The 24,988-nt window shown below is 40.6% G+C and overlaps 1 protein-coding gene across 1 annotated transcript; it reads left to right on the top strand.

The window, feature by feature from the left end:
- The first annotated feature begins 207 nt into the window (after positions 1-207).
- LOC135266873 (histone H4) lies at positions 208-777 on the top strand. The gene has a single exon (XM_064358250.1). It carries the CDS (start codon positions 287-289, stop codon positions 596-598), a length of 312 nt encoding a protein of 103 aa, XP_064214320.1. The 5' UTR covers positions 208-286; the 3' UTR covers positions 599-777.
- Positions 778-24,988: the final 24,211 nt, after the last annotated feature.

Genomic DNA, 24,988 nt, shown 5'->3' with positions numbered 1-24,988 from the left:
TATCCCTCAACTACACATACACACACATAAACACCTACGTACGTCACTAACAACGGCGACGGTTCATATGACCCTGCAACAAAATTTTTCGCCGTATTTTATTAACTAGGGTGACACTATGCGTTATCTGATTGGTCAAAAAAGTAACTTAAGAGGCGGAGCGAAACTAAACTATAAAATGAGTTGACTAATCTGGCGAGCAGGTAGTTGTTTTCGACGAAGCAGTCAAATCTGTGTCGTTTTCTTTTGTGAAACAAAGCTTAATTTGAATCAATAATCATTCAAAATGACCGGTCGTGGCAAAGGTGGAAAGGGATTGGGAAAAGGTGGAGCAAAACGTCATCGTAAAGTTTTACGTGATAACATCCAGGGCATCACGAAGCCCGCGATCAGAAGATTGGCACGTCGTGGAGGAGTGAAACGTATCTCCGGTCTCATTTACGAAGAAACCAGAGGTGTCCTGAAGGTATTCCTCGAAAACGTCATTCGTGATGCCGTCACCTACACCGAACACGCAAAACGTAAAACCGTCACCGCCATGGATGTCGTTTACGCTTTGAAGCGTCAAGGGCGTACACTTTACGGTTTTGGCGGTTAAGTTTTTTTTATAACCTATGTTTTATCTATGAGACTACGAGGCGACGACAATACCGGTATACCAGCATTGTTTGGTTTTTATGTTTCTTCCTCATCGTTAGTTACATCAATCTACTCTCTACTATTCATCGCATTTTAATTTTCGACGAAAAAAAACGGTTCTTTTCAGAACCACAAAAATATTTCTAAACAAATGAAAAAAGTACGTATCACAAGGCTCTCAGTTAAACCACCAGTATAATAAATGTTTGATTTCCAAACTGTTTTTATATTTCTAGGAAATGTAACAAATAAAGTTGTGTGGTTTTTATGACTTTGTTGTTTAATCAATCGTATGCTTTTCCTTAAAGGGATGAATTTTGACTTTTCAGAGATAAATAATAATTACCACTAAAGAAAGAAAACATCAAAGCCTAACCGATATACATGGATTAGCTAGCCCCCCACCGGCGCGGCGTGTAGCTCGCCGTCTAGGAGAGGCAATAAAAATTTACCTGCTTTTAAACTATTAAGAAAATAAAACATCTTGAGTGCTCTTTTTTTTTAAATCGTGCAATAAATTTTTGCCAAGTTTTATGTAACTTTAAGTAGGTATGTTTATTTACTCTTTAAAAAAAGTTTGTGATTCTTTTTTTTATTTGTTAAAAAAATGATGGCCCTGAGAAGGGCCGATATTATTATTTTTTTGTAGCTTGCTGCTTCTCACAGCAACTAGAGAGACAACAGTTAGCTGTTTATGGTTTCTTTTCGGTTTTTTTCGGCAAAAGGACCGCCTGGATGTTGGGTAAAACACCACCTTGAGCGATTGTCACACCGGAAAGGAGCTTGTTTAATTCTTCGTCATTTCTGATGGCCAATTGAAGATGACGTGGAATAATACGAGTTTTTTTGTTGTCACGAGCAGCATTTCCAGCCAATTCAAGAACTTCAGCGGCAAGATATTCCATCACAGCCGCCAAATAAACTGGAGCACCGGCACCGACTCGTTCGGCGTAATTACCTTTACGAAGTAAACGATGTATTCTTCCAACAGGAAACTGAAGACCGGCCCTGCTCGAACGAGACTTGGCTTTTCCTTTTACCTTTCCTCCTTTTCCACGTCCAGACATGTTGATATGATGGTGGTTTTCGTAGTTTATGGAAAAGTCAAAATAAACTATAAGAATATGCTGCGCGTATAACTTGTATGCTACTACTGCGACTGCGAATGACTAAAGTTGCGTTTCTGGCTTCGTATTTATACGGTTACTTATAGAGAAGTCGTATTTCTGACTGGATGATTATACTAAAAGGTGGGGTCTTGATTCGGAGTAAATTCGTATATAAAACATTTTTAACAAGTAGTGCACCACAGTTCCTTTCGCGTTCTCGAGGTGAACACATCGAGTCTCTGCGCTGACTCTGATCGCTCAGCCACTCGATTGTTTGCTAAGTGAAGTGACAGTGAAATCCAAAGTGATAAATTGCAAAAGTTTCCACAATGGAGAACGAGCGTCGGCTCCGCTCCAAGGGCCCGGTGAAACACTCACCAAAAAAACCCCTCAACCTACCCACTTCACTTCCGTCTTCTGCAAACTCTCCAAAAACGCTTCCCCAAAACAAACCCATTCCGTCCCTTATGGACAAAAAAATTTTGCCACCCCCACAAACTCACGCCACTACATTAAAATCCACAAAACACACCCAACAACGTTCACGCACACCCTCACCATCAAACTCCGAAACATCAGCATCCTTTTCGTCTACCACTTCGGAAAAATCGTCTTCAACTACCACTTCAAAAAAACTCTCATTTCGCTACTCAATCCAAAACATCCCTGCCCCACTCGCCACTCAAAAAAGCTTTTACTCTCACCTCATTTCACTCGGCCTCCACCAAATTGACTCTCTAAAAGTCAATTACAACAAATCCGCTCTTCTTGTTCTTTCCAGGCAACTTACCCCTAACCAAATTTCAACGCTTCAAGCTGGCTTCCCTGGCTCGAAAATCCAGTTCAAACTCTTAAACCCCACACGCCTCCTACCCCAAATCGAACCCAAACCCATCACTTTTTCCATCGTTGTCAGAGACGTCAGCTCTGACATCGAACCCCAAGACGTCATTTCAGCCCTGAATAATTTCCACATTCAAAAAGTTTGGCGCATCATTTCCGCCAAAACCAACAAACCAACTCCTCTCATGCGTATCGTGACACCGGACAAAACGGCGATCGACACACTCCTGTCAAATGGCCTTTCACTTTTCGGCCACGTTCACCCCTGCGAGCCGTCGCACCCCCCAAAACCAGCCCCTCTCCAGTGCGCCAAGTGCTTCACATTTGGCCATTCTTTTTCCCAATGCCCCAACAAGCCCATCTGCCCCACTTGCCCCGACAATCATCGGTCAAAACCGTGCCCTTCCGCAGTTTCAAACCCCAAATGCCCCAAATGCCAGGGGAATCACCCCGCTTGGTCCCGAGATTGCCCCCAATTTATCAAACCCTCCCAAATGACCCCAGAAACCCCCGTCGTTCCCATCAAAATCGTTGACAAGGAATTCGATCCCGAAAATTCTGACGACGACTCCGACGAGCGCGAACCCTTCGTTTCTGCCCGTCAATTCCTACGCTTCATCACAAAAACCCTTTTTGACCTTTTTCCGTTCGAGAAACAGAAAATCCAATCTGTTCTCGAACATTCCGCTCGCGCTTGTCTCCGACGCGATCTAAAAATCTCACACTCATCAAACAAAATTCACTTCACTTTTGGATAAATCCACCATTTCGGTGAATCCTTCTGGCCCCCGTTTCAAAAATGGCTTCTCTGAATTTCGCCACAGTCAATACGGGAGGGATTTCTCGTAAATTTGCCTCCTTGAGACATTTTCTACACATCGACCAAATTCACATCGCAGCAATCACAGAGACACAATCCAAACGACCCGTAAACATCACAGGCTTCCACTCCTACAACAAACCCAGCCCCACAACCCGAGCCAAACACGGCGTCACACTTCTTGTCTCAACTTCACTCGCTTCATCTCAACACATCTTACCCCCTCATCTTGACCACCTTCAAGCCGTTGCAGCCACCATTCACATTAACAATTTAAACATTCTGTTTATTTGTTATTACAATCCTCCTCTCGAAACCGTCAGTACCCAACTCCTCGATTACACTTCCACATTCAGACACGCAGTCATTCTCGGAGACTTCAACGCTCGACACACCGATTTTGGTGACACAATTTCAAACACAAACGGCAGACACCTCACACGCTCTCTCAACACTCTTCCTCTTTGTCGTCTTCGAAACCAATTTCCCACACTCATCAATCACGTTGGCACATCGATCGTAGACCACATCATTGTGACCGATAATCTCACACACATCACAAACACAGACTCTTTCATTGGCACCACAGTCACCTCCGATCATCTCCCTCTTGTCTCAAACTTCACACTTCAAGGCCCCCAACCGCGACCCACGCACATCCCCATTTTCGATTTCAACAACACAAACTGGACCGACTTTCAAAATTACATCACAAACAACCTCCCACACATTGACGACACACTTGACCCCAACACCATTGACACACAAGTAACACAACTAACACAACTCATCAAACAAGCTCAAACACTTTTTGTACCCATCAAACACATTCCAACAAATCGCAAACCATTGCCCCCTCAAATCCTTGCCCTCATCCGAGTCAAACGCCGAATTTATCGCGAATTCGTGCAAACCAGATCTCCAGTCCTCAAAACTGTCTTTAACCGTCTCAATGCACAAATAAGACGTGACATCAACCAATTTCGTCTTGCCCACTGGTCAAACAGTTGTAGCTCCCTCGATTACCGAGACGGTAAAAAGTTTTGGGACAAATTCAATTCACTCACAGGCCGAAAATCTCACCCCATCCACCATTTGTCAGTCAACAACACCATTTTTAACACCCCACAAGACAAAGCAAATTGTTTTGCTGCTACCCTCCAAAACATCCACCAAGTCCCCAATGACCCACATTTCAACCAACACTTTTTTAACACAGTCACTAACAACACTCTCCGTTTCAGGCAAAACCTCCCCCGACTTGACTACGACGCTGACCTCGACCCAGACCCCGACCCAGACTTTCCACCCGACAACCCGGACTTGACCGCTCCAACCACCGACGACGAGATCAAAGCCCTCATTATCCGGCTGAAGAACTCGAAAGCCCCAGGACCAGACCAGATCAAACCCATTCTTCTCAAACATCTCCCTGACACAGCCATCACATCCATCACCACAATTTACAATTCTTGCTTCAATTCCGGTCACTTTCCAACCCCATGGAAAGAAGCCACCACCATCATGATTCCCAAGCCCAACAAAGACCCCAACAACCCACTTTCTTATCGTCCCATCTCTCTCCTCAACATTCTGGGAAAAATCTTCGAAACAATTCTTGCCTCTCGTCTCCGACACACTCTCGAAGAAAACAACCTACTGCCCCCTGAACAATTCGGTTTTCGCCCCCATCGCTCCACTTCCGACCCCACTTTCGAACTCTTCACCGACTCAACCCGGAGTGCCAATCTCGGCCAGTGCACACTAGCCGTCTTCTTGGACGTCGAACGTGCATTTGACCGTGTTTGGCACGATGGTCTCATCCAAAAATTTCTTTCCCACAACATCAACCTCAACTTCATCAAATTAATCGACTCTTTTCTCTCAAACCGCTCCTGCAAAGTCAAAGTCCAAAATTCCTTTTCTTATCCCGTCCCCCTTCTCTCCGGGGTCCCTCAAGGCTCCGTTCTGTCGCCCATTCTTTACATTTTTTACAGTTCTGATTTTCCTGTTTCAGATCTTCACCAGACCAAAACCCGCTTCTTCGCCGACGACACCGCCCTCTGGACATCCCGGACCACCGCCGCCTCAGCCTCCAGGACCCTGCAGCCCCTCCTCAACCAGATCTCCACATGGACTCGCAAGTGGAGAGTGAAGATCAACCCCACAAAATCCACCGCCATCCTCTTCAAACACCCCAACCTCACACGAAACAAGAAATTCGACCCACGCGACATCACCATCACACTCGACAACACACCCATCGACCTTGTGCCATCCACAAGGTACCTAGGAATCACCTACACACACACATGCTCACTCGACACCGACCTCCAGAACACGCTCAAGAAAGTCCGCAACCGATCCAACCTCCTCCGCCATCTCATGGGAAACTTCCAAGGGTGCCATTCCCGCACTCTTCTCCACACCTACAACACATTCATCCGACCCGTCATCGAGTACCGAGCCCCCATCTACGCATCTCTCCCACACACCAAGACACATCGCATTGCCACATGCGAACGACAAATCCTTCGCCGAATTCACCGCCTCGACCGCTTCCACGCCAGCAATTCCCTCCACCAGGACACAAACACCACCCCCATCACAGACCGTCTTCACAAACTCCAACAAAACTACATCAAACGCACACTCAACAACAACAACACAATTGCCCAAAACACACTCAACACTTCACATAAGTTTCTCACACGCGACAACACTCTTCGCAACCGAGTCCCCCGGATCCCCAGAAGAAAACTGCCCCATCCACCCACGGCGCTTCTCTCAGCGCTGTACCCCGACCTGCCCGACAATCTTCAACTTCTCGTTGAAGAGACGCCCCTCACAATGAGACGCCACTGACGACACCGACAAGACACCCACGACGACATCCACATCCACAGCTTCCTACGAGCCCCAAACTTCTCACTCTTTCACTCACCACCCGACGACACACACACTCCCACACAACATTCATCCATTTCCTTGACTGAAGAGGCCAAAAGCCTAAAACAGTCCGGACTCGTAGATTAAGTTGTAAATATCTTGTATATATTGTATCAAAATCCCTTTTGAAATGTAATTTATTTTGAATAAACGTATTTTGAATTGAATTGAATAGTGCACCATGATTTTAGCTTGAACTTTCAAGTTGACAGGTATATTTTGTGTTCGTTGTGCGTATTACAGTTCGTTTGTGTCGTGTTTTTTTTTTCTTTATTAAGATTAGAAATATTAAAAAATATGCCACCAAAGACAAGCGGTAAAGCAGCGAAAAAGGCTGGAAAAGCTCAAAAGAATATTTCGAAGAGCGACAAGAAAAAGAAGCGCAGGAGGAAGGAAAGCTATGCAATCTATATTTATAAGGTATTGAAGCAAGTACACCCCGATACCGGTATTTCGAGCAAGGCGATGAGCATCATGAACAGTTTCGTTAATGATATCTTTGAACGGATCGCCGCTGAAGCTTCTCGTCTTGCGCATTACAACAAGCGTTCGACGATTACGAGCCGGGAAATTCAAACAGCGGTTCGTCTCTTGTTGCCTGGTGAATTGGCAAAGCACGCAGTCTCTGAAGGTACCAAAGCCGTCACCAAATACACAAGTTCAAAATAGAGAAGTTTTTTCTTTCATCGTTTAAAAAGAAGAAAAAAATGAAATCGGTTCTTTTCAGAACCACAATTAACATTTAAAAGTAAATAAAATTTGTTTCATTAAGTAAAAAATAAATCTAATGACCGACCACTCAAATCTAGATTTTTTTTTATCAATCGAAGATCTTTTTAAATTAAATTTAAAATGAAACAGCAAAAACAAATTACATCGGTAAAAGTGCGACGCAAAAGAAATCAAGAAATAGCAGGAAAGTAACATCTCGGATTAATCAAATTCTTAACTCTCTTTAGTGTTTCTTCTATGTCTTAATTTCATTTTTTTTAGTTATTACATTACAAACAATACTACATATTCTGATACGAATTCAATTTCACCTGAGGAATCGGAACCATTGGTTCTTCATTCCTGAACGCACCCTGGGCAGCCATGCCATGCCGTGTTGCCTTAGAAAAAAAAGAAGACGGCGCTCCGGGTTTTCCCCCGAAGTTATCCATTTGATGGAATCTGAAAGGAGCAGCGACGAACTCTTAAATTAGAAATTTAAAAAATATTTATAACATTCTCTCGTTTGTACATCCTTTTTAGTTTAATATTTAGTATTATATTTGGGTGCATAATTAAGACGCGGATTTCTTAAAATAAGTATAAGTTGTTGTGCTGTCATTTATAATTATTACATATTATAATGTCTATATTAGCAACGTAAGGTTGACGTTTCTCCAAAACTGTCACTTTGTCGCTTTAAAGCGACATAACTGAAAAAAACGCTTGTTCTCCCATTTTGTTTATTTTTTATTATTATTATTATTTTTTTTTTTGAAATCAAATGTCCAGTGATTTTTGTAACTAGCTATAGTTACTAGTAACAACGAGTAAACAGAAAATAAATAATTGCCAATTTTAATAAATTGTTACATGGTTTTGTTCTGAATATTATGGTATATTGTTAATACTTGGAGATTCAGAAAAAGTTTTGTGTATGTGTGTTGCGAGCGCAAATTTATATTGTCGATTTTGAGAAAATGCTTCAATCGACAAAGGTACAACTTTGCGCTATTAATAGGTACACTAATAGTTATTATTAATAATTATAAAAAATAAATAGATCAATAGTACTTTCCTCAAAGAAATTAACTAACAATTTATTATAATAAACAAATCTTTTATAGTAGATATCTACCCTAAATGTTTGTTATAAATTCGATTTATAAAACTATATACAAGAGTGGAATGATTAATTTATGGCCTCACATAGAAAACAATAATTTAGCAAAACAATTTTTTGATTACTTTTTACTATAACTACCTTTTTATTACATACACTTGGTTAATCGGGGTTTGGAATCCCATCCATGTGGGTCAATTCTGGTAACTTTTTAAACCAAGTTTTTTAGAGCTGTGATATCTTGAAAATTTTCGTTATATTTTTTCCAGTGTATTTTTTTCTTAAATTGGAAAATAGACTAAAATTTACTTTTTTTAAATTGTCGTATAAAATCTAAAGAATTGCGCTAAAACAGCTCCTTACATTGTTCAGTTTTCGTTTTTCCGGCGAGCTTCTGTGCTCAGAAAATGTGTTTTTGTCAATTTTTTCCCATACCCAAAACTTGATCAAAGATATAATGTGTTTGCTATTTTAAAATTATTAATGCTTGAACTATCTCAGACAACTATTATTTCTAATCTTCCAATATCTTTTTATGACATTTCTACAGGAGAAGCATTCTTAGATTTTCTTGAACTTGATGCATTCTTAAGATTTGTATGGTTTTTTTAAATGTCCAAAATACACTTTCAACCATACTAGGCAATGAAAAAGGTATATCTAATGTATAGAATCTAAGCCACCCATCTCAGCCACTTGACCTGACCTGACCTGACCATACCGTCAGGAGTGAAAGCTTATTCTTTTTCTCCAGGAATTAGCGCCTCCGTTCTTAGATCGTGCACGCTGGTTCCCAAGACATCTTCTGGCCGCCTCCTACGGCAGATGATCTAGGTCCCTCAGCGGGCATTTTTCTACGTCTTTTCGTTTACGAAGAATCAGAGCTTTTCGAACATTGATTTCTTCCTTCTTCCCCCATTTTCTTAGTTTTATAAATCTCCTCTGTAAATTTCTGTAATGTTCTCCAATGCTCATTGTTCTCGAGCATTTTTTCAACTAGATTATCATGTATAAGTTTATTACTTATTTGTAATTCCCACTTCTATCGAATGGCATCGCGTTGATAAAACACATGTTTTCGAAAAACACATGTTCGGCTGTATCTTCCTCGTTGCAGTATACACAGCGGTCATCATCTGCTCGATGCATACGGTGTAGATATGACAGAAAAGCCTTATGTCCTATTAAAAACTGTATTAGGTAGTAATTTACCTGTCTCACAGGTTTTCTCCTTTCCATCTACCGACTTATGTTCGAGATAAGACGATGCGATGCGTCCATTTTCTTTTGGAACTGTTGTCCCATCTGGCTTGCCATGCCGTGATAGATTGCTCTATCACTTTATGCTTGTTGCCTGTTCTATCAAGTACCTTCCTACTGTCTTTAATTTGAAAGGCGATAGAAGCCAGAAGCGACCTCTGCTATTATCTGAGGGGAAATGCTTTTACGCATACCAGACTAGGTCTGGTTATGTGGGACTCGGTCGGTAAATGTGCAAGCCGACAATACCCACTAAAACCCCTCGCGTCACCTTAGGGATCGGAACCATTGGTCCTTCATACCTGAACGCACGCTGGGTAGCCATGCCGGTTTGCATGGCGCCAGAAGAAAAGAAGAGGGCGCTCCGGGGATTCCCCCGAAGTGATCCATTTGATGGAATCTGAAAAGAGCTGCGACAGATAAATGTGGCAATGACATTTGATGCTTACCAGATTCGGAAGATCTGAGTGAGAAGGCATTTTTCGATCACAAGAGAGCCATCCTTGGCCTCTTGCATCTGGACGGACCGTTTTCGTCGTAGTCAACGGCCTCTCGCACCAGGGGGTTCGGGTGGGCTTCCGCCTTCGAAAAGGCTCGCTCGGCGGTCTCACGGAAGAATTCCTCCATCGTCGGCATCTTCGCCTCTCGGTGCAATTGGTTGTTGCGAACAAACCACGGGGCGTTGAATGCTTGACGGAGAAATTTGTTTTGGAAAGTTTGTAACTTATGCATCCGAGTCTTACAGGGCGCGAACGCCCAAGCCACAGAAGCATAAGTCATGGTAGGTCGGATCACTGATTTGTACAACAAGAGCTTGTTGTCAATTGACAACGCGCTCCGCCGACATACGAGAGATCTCAGCATTCCCGTGGCTATCTTACCCTTCGCGAGTGCGTAGTCAAGATGTGGGCCGAAGGAGTTTCCTCTGCACACTTATAAGTTTTTGCTTATATTTCTTCATTTTCAATACCCCTCTCTAATACCCGACCCGACCCGACTCGACTCGACTCGACTCGACCCGACCCGACCCGACCCGACCCGACCCGACCCGACCCGACCCGACCCGACCCGACCCGACTTGACCCGACCCGACCCGACCTGATCTGACCTGACCTAACCTGACTTTATCTTCTTAACTCTATACTTGTACTTGTACAATTATACTCAAACCTTAAACAGATAAATAAAATAATATCTTACTATGATAATTACGTTTAGTCATAGGTATACAGATAGGGAATCAAAAGCTTTGTTCACGATAGCGATCGATGAGCTTGTTCTGGCATTAATTGCATGCACAGTACATATGAGAAAAAAACCTGAACTTTTAGTTACAGGCCGTCGTTCACGGTCGAGAATATAACCTAGATACCGGATCAGTTCAGAACCAGTCCAAACGATCTTCATGTTCATTCGATCAAAGATTTTTAGTTCTAGACTTGCGCAGTTGACGAAAGCGGTTTTGTCTTTGTTACTCTCGTGTTTTGGTGCTTTACTGTCTATTTTATTATTGAGATTTATTTAATATATTACTAAATCGAAATTATTTGTAAAATAACTTTTGTGAATGTGAAAATGAGTAGTTTTTTACATTTTACACTTTTTTGTACCAATGTTTCTCTTTTATAAATGTGTGATAATTTTTTGCGGTTTTCCGATTTTTAAACATTTACTGCATACTTGACAACGGTATATTATTGTTTGTGGTAAACGATAATCCATAGCTGGTTCAGAACCGCACATGCGCTTTAAATGAGTCTTGGACTAATTTAGGATTAGTCCTAAATATCCTACGCAAACAAAGCTAATATTATTAGTACAGAAGCTTTAATATTGGAAAGTAAAAACAAAACAAAAAAATAAATGTAATAGAATTAATAATAACTGATTAAAACAAAAAAAAAGTATTTATATTAAATACTTAATATACTTCCAAATGAAAAATAGTCAAAAAATGACAATTTTATGACAATGCTTAAAATGTTAGTTGCCTGATCTAGAAAATTTACGCATCTTTATTAGCTATAATATCTACAGATAAAGAAAACCATGTTTACTAATTTTTAAAACAATAATGAATTTGTATAAATCTATCTTATTCAAACAAATATTTCTCGATTTTTTAATAAACTTATTTATTAATTATCCTCTTCAATTTTAAAGTAACTCGGTGGCGTTCTGTAATGACTATTTCAATTTTTGTTAATAAAATAAAAATTTGTAACAAATATTATTTTTTTAAATATCTTCAAATTAACACTATAAATATTTTTTATAAAAAACATATTTGTTTCATCAAAAGTTGTAAATTTTTTATTGATTCAATAAAGTCTACAATACTTACTCGGTTTATGAATTAAGTAGATCAGCAGACAAATGATCTAATATTTATAAACATTTGGCAACATTTTAATTAACTTCTTTGACGTTGTGTGCTTAAGAATTAAAAAAAACCAGATTAAACTTAAACTATCTATATCTAGTAAACTTAAACTACTTAATCTATCAATCTGTCTTTCTATCATATTTAAAATTTTCATTTTGTATATGACTTTTTTTACTTCAAATCACAAAAAAAAACAGTTAGAAACACGTTTGTGCTTAACCAAAACATTACATACTTTTTTTTAATCTAAATGCAAAATAGATTATGATACGCCACGTAAAACGTTTCGAGAATTTAATCTTAGTTATTGTTGAAACATGCAATCAAATATTCGGTTCATATATCAAAAATCATCCAAATTAGTAAAAATAGATTTCTACCAAATTTCTATCTAATTGCGTAGGCAAATAAATAAAAATATTTTAGTGATAATTTTTAAATTATCTTCCAAGTTATAATTATTTTTATTTTATACGCGCGCGCCATTGTCGACATCGAAGGAAAGAGTTTCCTATTATCTAGGTATTATTAATTTATTAAAAAGTACCAATTTATTACTGAGTGCAAGAGAGAGAGAGAAAGAGACAAACAGACATTAGGTATATCTGTTTTAGTAGAATTTACAATTTGTGAAGTGTCACTTGAAAAAAAGCATCTCATATAAACGAAAGAAGTAAACTACATTGTCATCTGTTGTTGTTGTTGTTGTTGTTGTTGTTGTTGTTGTTGTTGTTGTTGTTGTTCTTTTCTATAATAATTTTGGTTCCAAGTTGAATTTTGGTTTTTACTTTAGGTAAAGAAAAACAAAACAGTAAGATGCAAACAAATAAAACCAAAGTATATTTTAACGTGTATAGGTTGGTAACTAACTACCTACATATTCTTCACTATAACACATTTTTGTGTTTGTGTAAAGTGACAGAATTTGTATTACGTAGGTGGATAGAACTAACTATTGAAATTGAAATTGAAATACAAAATTGATAAGTTTAAAAATAGTTTTCAGTGAATGTTGCTAATAGTTAGAACGTATAGATGACAACGCATTGCAACGAAACGAATCAAATTTGTTTCTATTTAGAAATGCATTTTATTTATAAAATAGAGTATTGTACAATAATGAAACATCGGTAAAGTTATAAGTATACTAAAACAACAAATATTAATAAAATAAACGTTTTTATTGTGACATTTTCTATCATACAACAGTTTACATCAAACGTTTGCATCTTCGAATGTTTTTTGAGATTTCGTTGTTTTTATCAAGACCAAAGTATAGAAAAAACTTTTAGAAAACATAAACAACTATTTTTTTTTAATGTTTGCATTCAATGTACCCTAATGACTCCTGGGGCCCGTCATCTTCCAAAAAGTTCCGGTTTCGTAGTTGGTTTCGTTTCGTGCATCGACTGTTTTGAAAGAATTTTTCCGCACAAAAACAAAAGTATTTAAAAAAATTCTTATTGGCATTCGGTAGAGGATAGATTAGACTTTCGACAGACCAAAGACCAACTTTTCACGTTTACCCAGTAAGTATCTGTCGACGACGTCGCAGTTTGATGTTCTCTTTAACCGCGAATAAGTCGTCGGTACGGCGAGCGTCTGTAAGGACGTCACTAGGTCCTGAGAATAGTCGTTTCGTTGATATAAATTTCAGAATATATAGGAAAAATCTTTTTTTCAAAATTGGTTTTGTCGTCGACTCGAAAACATTGACGATCGTCAAAAAGGAACGATGTCATCACGCCAAAGTCTAGTGTGAGGCCCCGATAATTTTAATGTTGGCGAGCGTGGTGTTTGTTTAGTCCGCGGTCGGGTTTATTTTCTAGGCAATAAAAACTTAGTCGTGGCGCGAAAATATCATATCATCATCATTCGCAAGGCAGTCTCAGTTCCTTTCGCGTTCTCGAGGTGAACACATCGAGTCTCTGCGCTGACTCTGATCGCTCAGCCACTCGATTGTTTGCTAAGTGAAGTGACAGTGAAATCCAAAGTGATAAATTGCAAAAGTTTCCACAATGGAGAACGAGCGTCGGCTCCGCTCCAAGGGCCCGGTGAAACACTCACCAAAAAAACCCCTCAACCTACCCACTTCACTTCCGTCTTCTGCAAACTCTCCAAAAACGCTTCCCCAAAACAAACCCATTCCGTCCCTTATGGACAAAAAAATTTTGCCACCCCCACAAACTCACGCCACTACATTAAAATCCACAAAACACACCCAACAACGTTCACGCACACCCTCACCATCAAACTCCGAAACATCAGCATCCTTTTCGTCTACCACTTCGGAAAAATCGTCTTCAACTACCACTTCAAAAAAACTCTCATTTCGCTACTCAATCCAAAACATCCCTGCCCCACTCGCCACTCAAAAAAGCTTTTACTCTCACCTCATTTCACTCGGCCTCCACCAAATTGACTCTCTAAAAGTCAATTACAACAAATCCGCTCTTCTTGTTCTTTCCAGGCAACTTACCCCTAACCAAATTTCAACGCTTCAAGCTGGCTTCCCTGGCTCGAAAATCCAGTTCAAACTCTTAAACCCCACACGCCTCCTACCCCAAATCGAACCCAAACCTATCACTTTTTCCATCGTTGTCAGAGACGTCAGCTCTGACATCGAACCCCAAGACGTCATTTCAGCCCTGAATAATTTCCACATTCAAAAAGTTTGGCGCATCATTTCCGCCAAAACCAACAAACCAACTCCTCTCATGCGTATCGTGACACCGGACAAAACGGCGATCGACACACTCCTGTCAAATGGCCTTTCACTTTTCGGCCACGTTCACCCCTGCGAGCCGTCGCACCCCCCAAAACCAGCCCCTCTCCAGTGCGCCAAGTGCTTCACATTTGGCCATTCTTTTTCCCAATGCCCCAACAAGCCCATCTGCCCCACTTGCCCCGACAATCATCGGTCAAAACCGTGCCCTTCCGCAGTTTCAAACCCCAAATGCCCCAAATGCCAGGGGAATCACCCCGCCTGGTCCCGAGATTGCCCCCAATTTATCAAACCCTCCCAAATGACCCCAGAAACCCCCGTCGTTCCCATCAAAATCGTTGACAAGGAATTCGATCCCGAAAATTCTGACGACGACTCCGACGAGCGCGAACCCTTCGTTTCTGCCCGTCAATTCCTACGCTTCATCACAAAAACCCTTTTTGACCTTTTTCCGTTCGAGAAACAGAAAATCCAATCTGTTCTCGAACATTCCGCTCGCGCTTGTCTCCGACGCGATCTAAAAATCTCACACTCATCAAACAAAATTCACTTCACTTTTGGATAAATCCACCATTTCGGTGAATCCTTCTGGCCCCCGTTTCAAAAATGGCTTCTCTGAATTTCGCCACAGTCAATACGGGAGGGATTTCTCGTAAATTTGCCTCCTTGAGACATTTTCTACACATCGACCAAATTCACATCGCAGCAATCACAGAGACACAATCCAAACGACCCGTAAACATCACAGGCTTCCACTCCTACAACAAACCCAGCCCCACAACCCGAGCCAAACACGGCGTCACACTTCTTGTCTCAACTTCACTCGCTTCATCTCAACACATCTTACCCCCTCATCTTGACCACCTTCAAGCCGTTGCAGCCACCATTCACATTAACAATTTAAACATTCTGTTTATTTGTTATTACAATCCTCCTCTCGAAACCGTCAGTACCCAACTCCTCGATTACACTTCCACATTCAGACACGCAGTCATTCTCGGAGACTTCAACGCTCGACACACCGATTTTGGTGACACAATTTCAAACACAAACGGCAGACACCTCACACGCTCTCTCAACACTCTTCCTCTTTGTCGTCTTCGAAATCAATTTCCCACACTCATCAATCACGTTGGCACATCGATCGTAGACCACATCATTGTGACCGATAATCTCACACACATCACAAACACAGACTCTTTCATTGGCACCACAGTCACCTCCGATCATCTCCCTCTTGTCTCAAACTTCACACTTCAAGGCCCCCAACCGCGACCCACGCACATCCCCATTTTCGATTTCAACAACACAAACTGGACCGACTTTCAAAATTACATCACAAACAACCTCCCACACATTGACGACACACTTGACCCCAACACCATTGACACACAAGTAACACAACTAACACAACTCATCAAACAAGCTCAAACACTTTTTGTACCCATCAAACACATTCCAACTAATCGCAAACCATTGCCCCCTCAAATCCTTGCCCTCATCCGAGTCAAACGCCGAATTTATCGCGAATTCGTGCAAACCAGATCTCCAGTCCTCAAAACTGTCTTTAACCGTCTCAATGCACAAATAAGACGTGACATCAACCAATTTCGTCTTGCCCACTGGTCAAACAGTTGTAGCTCCCTCGATTACCGAGACGGTAAAAAGTTTTGGGACAAATTCAATTCACTCACAGGCCGAAAATCTCACCCCATCCACCATTTGTCAGTCAACAACACCATTTTTAACACCCCACAAGACAAAGCAAATTGTTTTGCTGCTACCCTCCAAAACATCCACCAAGTCCCCAATGACCCACATTTCAACCAACACTTTTTTAACACAGTCACTAACAACACTCTCCGTTTCAGGCAAAACCTCCCCCGACTTGACTACGACGCTGACCTCGACCCAGACCCCGACCCAGACTTTCCACCCGACAACCCGGACTTGACCGCTCCAACCACCGACGACGAGATCAAAGCCCTCATTATCCGGCTGAAGAACTCGAAAGCCCCAGGACCAGACCAGATCAAACCCATTCTTCTCAAACATCTCCCTGACACAGCCATCACATCCATCACCACAATTTACAATTCTTGCTTCAATTCCGGTCACTTTCCAACCCCATGGAAAGAAGCCACCACCATCATGATTCCCAAGCCCAACAAAGACCCCAACAACCCACTTTCTTATCGTCCCATCTCTCTCCTCAACATTCTGGGAAAAATCTTCGAAACAATTCTTGCCTCTCGTCTCCGACACACTCTCGAAGAAAACAACCTACTGCCCCCTGAACAATTCGGTTTTCGCCCCCATCGCTCCACTTCCGACCCCACTTTCGAACTCTTCACCGACTCAACCCGGAGTGCCAATCTCGGCCAGTGCACACTAGCCGTCTTCTTGGACGTCGAACGTGCATTTGACCGTGTTTGGCACGATGGTCTCATCCAAAAATTTCTTTCCCACAACATCAACCTCAACTTCATCAAATTAATCGACTCTTTTCTCTCAAACCGCTCCTGCAAAGTCAAAGTCCAAAATTCCTTTTCTTATCCCGTCCCCCTTCTCTCCGGGGTCCCTCAAGGCTCCGTTCTGTCGCCCATTCTTTACATTTTTTACAGTTCTGATTTTCCTGTTTCAGATCTTCACCAGACCAAAACCCGCTTCTTCGCCGACGACACCGCCCTCTGGACATCCCGGACCACCGCCGCCTCAGCCTCCAGGACCCTGCAGCCCCTCCTCAACCAGATCTCCACATGGACTCGCAAGTGGAGAGTGAAGATCAACCCCACAAAATCCACCGCCATCCTCTTCAAACACCCCAACCTCACACGAAACAAGAAATTCGACCCACGCGACATCACCATCACACTCGACAACACACCCATCGACCTTGTGCCATCCACAAGGTACCTAGGAATCACCTACACACACACATGCTCACTCGACACCGACCTCCAGAACACGCTCAAGAAAGTCCGCAACCGATCCAACCTCCTCCGCCATCTCATGGGAAACTTCCAAGGGTGCCATTCCCGCACTCTTCTCCACACCTACAACACATTCATCCGACCCGTCATCGAGTACCGAGCCCCCATCTACGCATCTCTCCCACACACCAAGACACATCGCATTGCCACATGCGAACGACAAATCCTTCGCCGAATTCACCGCCTCGACCGCTTCCACGCCAGCAATTCCCTCCACCAGGACACAAACACCACCCCCATCACAGACCGTCTTCACAAACTCCAACAAAACTACATCAAACGCACACTCAACAACAACAACACAATTGCCCAAAACACACTCAACACTTCACATAAGTTTCTCACACGCGACAACACTCTTCGCAACCGAGTCCCCCGGATCCCCAGAAGAAAACTGCCCCATCCACCCACGGCGCTTCTCTCAGCGCTGTACCCCGACCTGCCCGACAATCTTCAACTTCTCGTTGAAGAGACGCCCCTCACAATGAGACGCCACTGACGACACCGACAAGACACCCACGACGACATCCACATCCACAGCTTCCTACGAGCCCCAAACTTCTCACTCTTTCACTCACCACCCGACGACACACACACTCCCACACAACATTCATCCATTTCCTTGACTGAAGAGGCCAAAAGCCTAAAACAGTCCGGACTCGTAGATTAAGTTGTAAATATCTTGTATATATTTTATCAAAATCCCTTTTGAAATGTAATTTATTTTGAATAAACGTATTTTGAATTGAATTGAAAAGGCAGTCTCCGTCGATGTCGGTCGACTGCTCCAGTGTCAGCCAAGTGAAGTGAACAAAAATCTTGAAAGTGACAAGAATAAAAAATTCGAAAGTTTACAAATTCGTTGAAGGGGGCTACAAAAGCCCGCTTCGTGGAAAAATTACTAAACACCCCAACACTGAAGATTTAAACGAGATGCAAGACGACAACTGCAACCGGACCAGACGAGAAAACTTCTACCCAATCTACAAGAAATCAAAAACCGCCTTAAACAACATAGAAATGGACGACGTTCAAACCTATAACAAATTTGCTCCACTTGCAAATCTTCAAGATTACTGTGAAACCAACAACGAAAACTCTTTAGAAGAAACGACCGAACCTAGGCAAAACCCAAAAGTAACCAAAACTATTCCAACCCAAACAAGGAAAACCAAACAGCCACCTATAATCATCAAATCTGCAATTACCAAACCACTACAGTTTCATCAAGAAATCAAAAAAATGATGAAAAATCATCAATTTAGGATCCTATACCTTAAAACAGAAACAAAAATCTATACAGAAGAGAAAGAAGCAAGAAATCTAATCATCAACCAACTCAACCACTCAAACATCAGCTTCTACACATTTACTCCAAAAGACGAAAAGATATATAAGTTAGTCCTAAAAGCAGCACCATTTACGACAATTCAAGAAATCGAAACTACATTGGAAGAAAATGAAATTTATGACACAACATGTATCAAATTAAAATCAAGGAATGACCACTCCCAATCATTCCTGATATCCACCCAACGCAAAGAAGACTTAGAGAAAATTCAAAAAATTAAATCCTTGGACCACATCGATATAAAATGGGAACAATACTACAAGAGAAACCTAATTTCTCAGTGTTACCGCTGCCAGGCCTTTGGACATGGAAGTGGAACCTGTAACCTACCTCCCAGATGCGTAAAGTGCGCCGGCAATCACCTCACAGAACAACATCCAGATCCAGTAGACAACCCCAAGTGCGCCAACTGCAGCGGCCCCCATACGGCTAACCACAAAAATTGTCCAACTTATCTAGAAAGTGTTGAGAAAATTTACACCAAAATAAATACACAGGTAAGTGGCAGAAACCAGCAAGCCAAGTTCACCTCGAAATTTAGTAACTCTCATACAACTTACGCAACAATAGCTAAATCAACTCCCCAAACAATTGCAACACTTTCTCAAACCTCACCGCCTAACTTAACACAAACGAAATCCCACTCACCAAATTCAGACAACCCTAATCTTGATGATTTCAAAACGCTTATGAACGAATTAAAAGAAATAAATCAAATCTGCAATCTAAAAGAACTCATCAACATAGTACGACAATTAAAAGCCCAATTAAAAAATGCAAAAACAACTATGGATAAAATACTTATACTAAACGATCTATCTGATAGCCTAAACTTAATATAAATGAATAAAAAATCTATAAAAATTTTTATCTTGGAACTCAAATGGAATTATACCCAAAATTGACGAACTAATCCTTACTATTGACAAACATGATATAGATGTAATATTAATACAAGAAGCTCAATTAAACAACCGAAACCCCCCGCCTATTTTTCAATTCACAAAACTAACAAATCAATTCCATCGTGGTCTCATCACATACATCAAAAACTCACTTCCACACCATCAACTAGAAAACACAGGCATCAGCCTTACTGTAGTCATAGACAACAAAATTAAATAATAAACGCATATATCCCACCAAACTACAACCTTACTACACGTATGCTAGACAACATCCTCTCCCCACCTCCCTACAAAACTTTTCTTTTTGGCGACCTAAATTCTAAACACACCACCTGGAATTGCCAACTAAACAACACAAATGGAAATCTTATACTAAACTATACCGACACAAACAATCTAGAAGTTATATTCCCTATTAATTCACACACACACTTTCCCTACAACATAAACCACAACCCATCCACAATTGACATCGGCATAATTAAAAACTTAAACTGCACTACCCCAATCACACTAGACCCCCTCCCTTCAGACCATCTACCCATATACACAGAAATTAAACTAAACAATCCCATTTCACTCAACCCTAATAACTACAACAAAAATATCAACTGGAAAAAATTTAAAAATATCCTAAAAACGATACCTTCTATAACTAAAATCGACAACAAAGACGAACTGGACCAAGCAGTTCAAAAAATTAACACAAATATCCAAAACGCTATTAAACACTCTTCACAAAACGCTACTTCTCAAAACAAGTACATACTTAAACTACCAACAACACTACTAGATGAAATTAAACTAAATAGGAAACTTAGAAAAAGATTAAACACTTACCCCAATAATGCCCTTAAACAACAAATTAACACGCAAACTCAATCGATCCAATCTCAAATCAGTCAAATTAAAACAGAAAACTGGAACAACAAAGTTAAACAAATTACTAACAAAAACAAAAACTCTCTGTGGAACCTTGCCAGAAACTTAAAAAGAAACACAATCAACTACACTCTTCCTCCCCTAATAAATCCAACAGATAACACGAAATTATACTCAAACTCAGATAAAGCAAACATCATAGCACAAGTCTTTCACAAAGTACACACTATGAACAACAGTTTAGGAGACCAAGAAACCATAATCAAAACCAATAAAGTTATTAAAGCTTTCGAAGCCATAAATCCGCCTACCCCAACAGACCAAATCCCATCAAACAGCGAAATTAATAATATAATATCTAAAATTAAAGCATCCAAGACCCCAGGGGAAGACAAAATTTATGGTGCAATGATAAAAAACCTCCCTAAAGCAACCCTAGTCAGCATCTATACAATACTGAAAACTTCTATATCACTACAACACTTCCCAAAAAACTGGAAAAATGCTTTAATTATTCCAATCAAAAAACCGAACAAAAATCATTCCCTCCCCTCCAATTATCGCCCCATCAGCTTACTCCCCATCCTCTCCAAAATTTTAGAAAAATTAATCCTCAACAGACTTAAACGCTTTCTAAAAGCCAACAACATATTAATACCCGAACAATTTGGGTTCAAAGATAAGCACAACACAACCCTTCAACTCGCCAGAATTGTAGATACAATTTCCACCTCATATACAAATAACAAAATTTCCACTCTCATATCTCTTGACATCGAAAAAGCCTTTGATACCGTTTGGCATCAAGGCCTTATTATCAAACTATTAAAATTTAAAATACCCCACTATCTAACAAAAATTATTAAATCATTCCTCGACAACAGAACATTCCAAGTTTCTCTAAAAAATACCCTCTCTAAAAAACACCCTATCCCCGCAGGAGTTCCACAAGGAGCCGTACTATCCCCAACCCTTTTTAATCTATACATAAACGACATCCCACGATCATCCAATACTACACTATCCCTATTCGCCGATGACACTGCATTAATTTCACAGTCATGGCAAGCCAAAATAGCCAACACTAAAATTCAATCGCACCTAGATAAACTCTCACAATTCTATAACAAATGGAAAATTAAAATAAATGCTAGCAAGACCACCCTAACCCACTTTACACACAAGAAAAAATTTAAAACTACGACAATACATATTAACAATTTCCCCATTTCCCCTACTTCCGACACAAAACTGCTAGGACTTACTCTCGACAAAAAACTCACATTCACCAAACATATCAACAACGCAATTAATAAGGCTCAAACAGCCTATGTCACTCTTCTCCCCTTACTAAACTACAAAAGCCCACTCACAATTGAACTAAAAACTTATATATATCAAACATACATATTACCTATCATTCTCTACGCATCCCCAATCTGGTCACCACTCACCAATCAACAAAACATAGACAAAATTCAAAAATTTCAGAACAAAATACTTAGGACGATTACCAATCTACCAAAATATACACTCACAACCGAACTACACAAAACTACTAACACCCTAACTATAAAAAATAAACTTTCTCAAATAAACAAAAATTTTTTTCAAGAACAAATTAAAAAGACAAACCTTACCAAAAACATTGCCAATCTAAACCATCTAAATAGAAACTTTAAATTTCGTAAAAAACTTCTATCTTCCTACACCTAAACCAATCTATCACAATCCCCATGAAGCAATCCCTACACAATTAGTTAACCTACATTAAAACTCTAAGCTGGATTCTGCCACTCCCAACCTTACATATCAACTCACATTTACTCTGTTAAACATTTTATATTTTACCATGTATACTGTAGGGTTTTTTACAAACATTTTTTCCCAGAATACAAATTAAATCATATGTACCTTAAATTTTGTATAAATTTACACAACTGGATAAACAAATGTATACACCAGTACAAAATACTATAATAAGAAATATTTAGGATTCTCTCGGGACTAGCCCGGGATACCCATGTAAATATGTAAAAAACGTAATCAATAAATATTTTCAAATGGCAAAAATGGCGCGAAAATATCTTTAGTTTGAGCGCTCGTGTATTCGAATTGTGTTGGTTGGTTCGTTTAGGTTTATATTTACCTACTATATACTACCTATCAAGTATATATCTATTCTGCTGTCATAATAATAATACGAGAATACGAGAAAAAAATGGCAGACGTAGAAAATCAATCCGCATCGGCTAATGCTGCTGCTTCGACGACTTCACCTCAAGTTCATCATCATGCTAAAAAGGAGAAGAAAGCAAAAAATCCTAGAGCCAAACCTTCTCATCCTCCCACTTCCGAGATGGTCAATAACGCTATTAAGGGTTTAAAGGAACGTGGTGGTTCTTCTCTTCAAGCTATAAAAAAATTCGTCGCCGCCAATTACAAGGTAGATGCCGAGAAAGTTGCACCATTTATCAAGAAGTATCTAAAAGGCGCCGTCGCTTCTGGTTCTTTGGTTCAGACGAAAGGTAAGGGAGCTTCTGGATCGTTTAAACTTGCTTCCTCGTCCGCCTCCGGTGGTGGTGCAAAGGCCAGAGCTGCTGCTGCTGCTTCTGCTGCTAGAGCTGCTGCCGCCGCGGCAGCCGCTGCTACTGGCGAAAGAAAGAAAAAATCCTCAGCAGTTTCAAAAGTTAAAAAAAACACTGGAAAACGTTCCGCCGTTTCGGCACCAAAAACCGGTAAGAAACCATCTTCGCCAAAAGCGAAAAAAGTCGCAGCCGAAAAGAAGAGCGTAGCCGTCGCGAAAGCAAAAAAGGCCGCTTCTGTCGGCGCTGAGAAGAAAACAACCGCTGCTTCCTCTACAGGTAGAGCTGTTGCGGCAACAGCTTCATCAAAGCCGAAATCACCTTCGAAAGCAAAGAAATCAAATAAGGCCGGTCCAACGAAGAAACCTAAGGCACCGAAACCAAAAAGCGCCAAGGCTATATCTGCTAAAGCGAAGAAATCTCCTGCTTCTCCTAAAAGAAAGAAGTGAGCTATGGCAATAATCTCATTTGTCGTCGTCTTCGTCGTCGTCGACTACGAACCGATGATGATGATAATGATGATGATGATGATGGTGGTGACGTCCTGGATTATCGACTGTTTAAGGCCGTCGAGGGCATACATAAATGGCCCTTTTCAGGGCCACAAATTAATTTCTATACAAATAAAAAAAAGTTTTCACACCTATCTGCATATACCTAAATCGAAATATAATTATTAATTTATACAAACAAACAAACGATAATGTCTGTAGGGTGTCGGCGCTAAAAACGCATTATCCCTCCTCACCTACCTAACCACTTTTATGACTTTATTCGATATTTAACTTTACTCATTTTTATGGTACCTACTTAAATAAATTAAATTCTTTTGATGCCGCCGCCGTTCTTGAAGTACCGATCAATTAAAACGATTTGTTTACCTACCCTTAACCAGAGCGAACAATCATAAATAAAAGCATCATTGTTTTTATTGTTTGACAGAGTTTAAAATTCATTATGATCCGCGTACTATTACTTTAATTACTGTCAATATTGCGAAACATTTTCATTTGTAAACAATTTTGTGGTTCTGAAAAGAACCGTTTTTTTTTTTGTTTATTTTTTCATTTTAAGCTCGTTCTCCTCGAATACGTCTTGCCAGTTGGATGTCTTTAGGCATGATGGTGACGCGTTTTGCATGGATGGCACATAAATTTGTATCTTCAAAAAGTCCGACAAGATACGCTTCACTCGCTTCTTGGAGTGCCATAACGGCAGAACTTTGGAAACGAAGATCGGTCTTGAAATCCTGGGCTATTTCCCTGACCAAGCGTTGGAAGGGCAATTTACGAATCAACAGTTCGGTGCTTTTCTGATAACGACGAATTTCACGCAGTGCCACTGTACCGGGCCTGTAGCGATGAGGTTTTTTCACTCCTCCAGTGGCGGGTGCGCTTTTTCTTGCTGCCTTAGTGGCAAGCTGTTTTCGTGGAGCTTTTCCACCGGTCGATTTACGAGCAGTTTGTTTGGTACGGGCCATTTTTTTGACTACTTCTTTATCCCTCAACTACACATACACACACATAAACACCTACGTACGTCACTAACAACGGCGACGGTTCATATGACCCTGCAACAAAATTTTTCGCCGTATTTTATTAACTAGGGTGACACTATGCGTTATCTGATTGGTCAAAAAAGTAACTTAAGAGGCGGAGCGAAACTAAACTATAAAATGAGTTGACTAATCTGGCGAGCAGGTAG

Source organism: Tribolium castaneum, chromosome 8, assembly GCF_031307605.1.
Source record: "Tribolium castaneum strain GA2 chromosome 8, icTriCast1.1, whole genome shotgun sequence".
NCBI classification, from domain to species: Eukaryota; Metazoa; Arthropoda; class Insecta; order Coleoptera; family Tenebrionidae; genus Tribolium; species Tribolium castaneum.
Note: the sequence above shows the minus strand (reverse complement) of the source record. Positions and strands in the feature narration are given on the sequence as shown.